This window comes from Enoplosus armatus, chromosome 4 (assembly GCF_043641665.1).
Source record: "Enoplosus armatus isolate fEnoArm2 chromosome 4, fEnoArm2.hap1, whole genome shotgun sequence".
Taxonomy (NCBI): Eukaryota; Metazoa; Chordata; class Actinopteri; order Centrarchiformes; family Enoplosidae; genus Enoplosus; species Enoplosus armatus.
Genome location: NC_092183.1, coordinates 10,391,429 through 10,395,450, shown reverse-complemented (window position 1 = coordinate 10,395,450; position 4,022 = coordinate 10,391,429). Strand labels below are relative to the sequence as shown.

The window sequence follows — 4,022 nt, the reverse complement described above, 5'->3', positions numbered from 1 at the left end:
TAAACATGAGCTTGTACATTAAGAGCGAAACCTCCTGTCTTGTCTCATTTCAGTGACCCCGGATTCTCTTTTTACACAGTCCTCTCAACACACACCGAAAAGAGTCTGTCCCTGAATGAAAGTCTGTGTGTCAGTACAATGTTTGCTGTTCCATACAGTCACTGAACATTTCCTGCTGTCCGTTTCGTTACTCCACGTTTAAGTAAACACAAATCGTTTCAGTGTGTGCGGTTACGGTCTGTGGAATTTGCATCTTATAATCTTCTTGAAAGCACTTTGGAAGTCTTTGTTGAAGTAGGCATATATGATGGGGTTGAGGAGAGAGTTGGAGTAGCCCAGCCAGTTTATGACTGCGCCCAGCCAGTCGGGCATGTAGCAGCTCTCTGCGCAGAAAGGCAGCACCAGCGCGACGATGAAAAAGGGCAGCCAGCAGAAGATGAAAGTTCCCATGATGATCCCCAGCGTTTTCACCGTTTTGCGTTCCCTGGCCAGCGCGATCTTTCTCTTCGCCCCCGAGTTCTTTTCATTCATGTTTTCGTAGCCGTGCGAGGAGGACTGAGGGGTGTTGGGCAGAGGCAGGTGCGTCTTTGAGTTGCTGATAACTTCTATGATCTCAAGCGACTCACCCTCCTCCCCGTGCTTCACCGCGCCGTTTACGCACGGAGAGCTGGGTTTAGACTCGTCGCTGCGCCTCCAGCCTTTGCCCCCGGCCTCCCCGTTGGTTTTCTTGTGGAAGATGGCCGGAGACACAGTCAAGCACTTGTCTGACACTTTTGCTGTCTCTGTTTTCTTGACCGTCTTTCGAATCCGAAACCGTGCAGCCTTGAATATTCGCCCGTACAGGACCAACATGAGGATGAGAGGGATGTAAAAAGCCCCAAAAGTGGAGTAGATGGTGTAGCCCGGGTCCTGGCTGATGATGCAGGCGTCGGGGTTCGCCCTGTCTTCTGCGCTTCTCCAGCCTAACATAGGCGGAATAGAGATGGAGAAACCAATTAGCCAAGTCACACTAATCAAGATCGCAGCTCGCCTTGGTGTCCGTTTATTTACATAGTCAATGGGGTCTGTTATGGCCCAGTACCTGTCCAGTGCAATTGCGCACAGATGCAGGATGGATGATGTGCAACACAGTACATCCAGAGAGATGAATAAGTCGCAGATCTCCTGCCCCAGTGTCCACTTGTTCAAAACCTGGTAGAGGGCCGCCATTGGCAGCACCAGCACCGATACCATGAGGTCTGTCACGGCCAGGGACCCAATCAGATAGTTAGCCACATTCTGGAGAGATCTCTCCAGGGCGATGGCTGCCACGACGCAGGCATTGCCAAATATGGAGCAGAGGATGAGGGCCCCCAGGAGCAGAGAGGTGATAATCTGGTAACTCAGCTTCAGATCTGGCAGAGACCCAGACCCGGTGGCATTCTCACCCTCGTCCCAGTCGGCAACCACGTCCACCCCGCTGGGGTAACCGCTGGTCGCGTTGCTGTCGTTGCTGCTTGTTGTTATAAAATCCATAATGCGACCACACTCAGAGCGCAACTTTCCCAGAGCAGCGGGGGACACGCAGCTGGACAGACAAGCAGGACACAGTCAGCCCCTCAGACTGCTGCTGCTGCTGTGCGTTTTACCGGGCTCCATCGGAGTTACCGCGTTCGTGCCGCCGCTCTCAGGACGCATGACGCAGACGTGTTTGTGAGTGTGAGTGAGGGGGGTTGTGTGTGTGTGTGTGTGTGTGTGTGTTTGTAATAGCCGGTGAGTGTTGACAGCCGGGTGCGCTCACTGGTACTGCGAATCATCTGAGCTTGGTGACGCCGTGAATTCATTTATACCAGCAGCTTCGGGTACGTCAGACCGTGCGGAGGTCGCCCTGGAGTTTTGTGCCTGTGCTCTCCTTGTTGCCCCGTTTTTCACTGCAGACAGCCGATGAGGGTGCAGAGCTCTCCTTTCCTTTTCTCTCTCCTTTGTTTTACTCTTTGGACTCACTGAATATTACATGATGTGGATCTTTTTTAGTTTGCACCTCAAAGGGTTGGACTAACACTTATAAACCGATTTATTACAAAGATAGCAGGAAAAAGTCAAATCTGTCGGCGGGTTATTCGAGGTGGAAATATTAACCGAGAACATCTTTCGTCACTTCTCATCAACTTTTCGTTTAAACCAATTCATTTGAAACTGCTGTTTTTAATCAGTAGAAAAGACCTTAAGGAGAAACTTAGAAGCACGTTCAGAAAAAGTGTTTACGAGCTCAGCCATGCATTTCGAGCCGGGATGGAGAGAAAGGTAACATGCACTGAGCGTTGAGAGCGAGGTGTAGTTTCAGGACCAGAGACAGCGCCACGACAGGCCAGAGAGGAGAGCTGCTGCCATCTGCTGTCCATAGCGGGTACTGCATCAGATGGTGCACACTGTTCTGTCAGTAGTTTGAGTTTATTGCAAAGTAAGTCACCGCAGGAAGGATGGGGAAACAGGGAGGGGTTGAGCTGCCGAGGGAGATGGTTGAAGAGGTGAGAAGCAAACTGTGTCTATGTGTGCGTGAGAGAGAGAGAGAGAGAGAGAGAGGGGGGGGGGGGGGGGTCCCGGAAAAAAATAGTTGTTTTTGCCTCATGTTGCAGTATTTTTGTGCCAACAAATAATGTCAGCAGTGAGTCAGAAAACAGCCTGGAATAAAAACAGCTGGTGAGGGAAAACGAGCGCTCCCTTGCAGGGTGGAGGGAGGGGTGTGCAGGGTTTCCATTATCCTAGATTGGAGTTTGGAAAATAATTTAACCCAGAATTCAAATTTAAAGGGAAAAGTCAAATAAAATAAAATGGAAAATTGGGAGGGAAAAATGAACTATTAAGATAGAAAGTTATGTCTTACATAGGACTTTAGTTTCGACATGCAAAGTGTGGAGAAAAGTTGTTCTGGTGCTGGTGAGTGACTATGTATAGTCACAACAATGGGTAGAAGTATTCCAATATTTGTGTCAATAGACTATGATACAGTATAGCTGTATATAATGATGGACGACACATCACTATTAGCTCCACACGCCCGTTGATCTCGACTGACTCTGCTCAAAATGAATATGAGTACATAGCTAAAGCCTTTTATCATTTTTTTTTATACCAAAGTAACATTTTCACTAGAAGTTTAATCACACACTTTTATTGTAAACTCAAGTTAGAACCACTGAAGCTAGCACTAGGCTGCTTTATTGAGCAAGTCTCCCACTACATTCGAGTCACAAAGCATCTGATTTTCTGAAAAATATATACCCCAGCAATCTTTGAAAAACCAAGGTGGTCATTTAACACTTGGCTACCGCTGTTCTGAGGGTATTTCCAGAATCTTCCAAGACTCCTCTAACCATCTTGATTTTACTTTATCACCGTCTGTTGCATAATAATACAATATATTGAACCCTTTTATCACTGTATTTCCTAATCCAGGTAGCCGGAAACGACAGCTGCTCACAGTTTTTCTTATCTTTCTAAAAGTTGTAGGCTGTGTTTTCAGAATCAGAATCAGAAATACTTTATTGATCCCGGGGGGAAATTTCACACGTTACACTCTTAATCTGAGGGGAGAGGCTCTAAGACTCTGTTGAGCCCTGTCAAGTTGTGTATTTCATGGCATATTTGGGAAAAGTTAAGATTTTTTTAAGCAGCCGCTCACTTGAAGTGCCACAGGCAGCGTGTGTTAGTCTGGTTCGTCAGTAACAAAGAAAGTCATGTTCCTTTTAACCCTTATCATGTAAGGGTTGAAGCAGACATATAAAACACTGTAAAAACACAGCTCAATGTATATTCTATCAAAATAGATTTATTAATGTTAAATTTAAAGACATTTAGAGGTTGAAAGAGAGGTTGGGAGAAGTTATTATCAAGCCAGCTGCTGGAGGTGGTTCTGGTCTTCAGAGGCAACAGCTACATTAACTGCCACACCACAGCCTCATCCAAAAAGAAGGCTGCTTGGTCTGATTATTTGCTGAAGCCTTCTTCTTCTCCTCCTCTTCCTTCATCTTCTTCTCATTCTG

General features: G+C 46.8%; 1 protein-coding gene across 1 annotated transcript; it reads right to left on the bottom strand.

Annotated features, from left to right (window-relative positions):
• Positions 1-231: 231 nt before the first annotated feature.
• On the bottom strand, positions 232-1,515 carry htr1aa (5-hydroxytryptamine (serotonin) receptor 1A a). The gene has a single exon (XM_070904359.1). The coding sequence runs from the start codon at positions 1,513-1,515 to the stop codon at positions 232-234; it is 1,284 nt and encodes a 427-aa protein (XP_070760460.1).
• Between the last annotated feature and the right edge of the window lie 2,507 nt (positions 1,516-4,022).

Bases quoted from the DNA above. Each gene is read 5' to 3' on its own strand.
- htr1aa (XM_070904359.1), bottom strand. From the start codon at position 1,515: ATGGATTTTATAACAACAAGCAGCAACGACAGCAACGCGACCAGCGGT.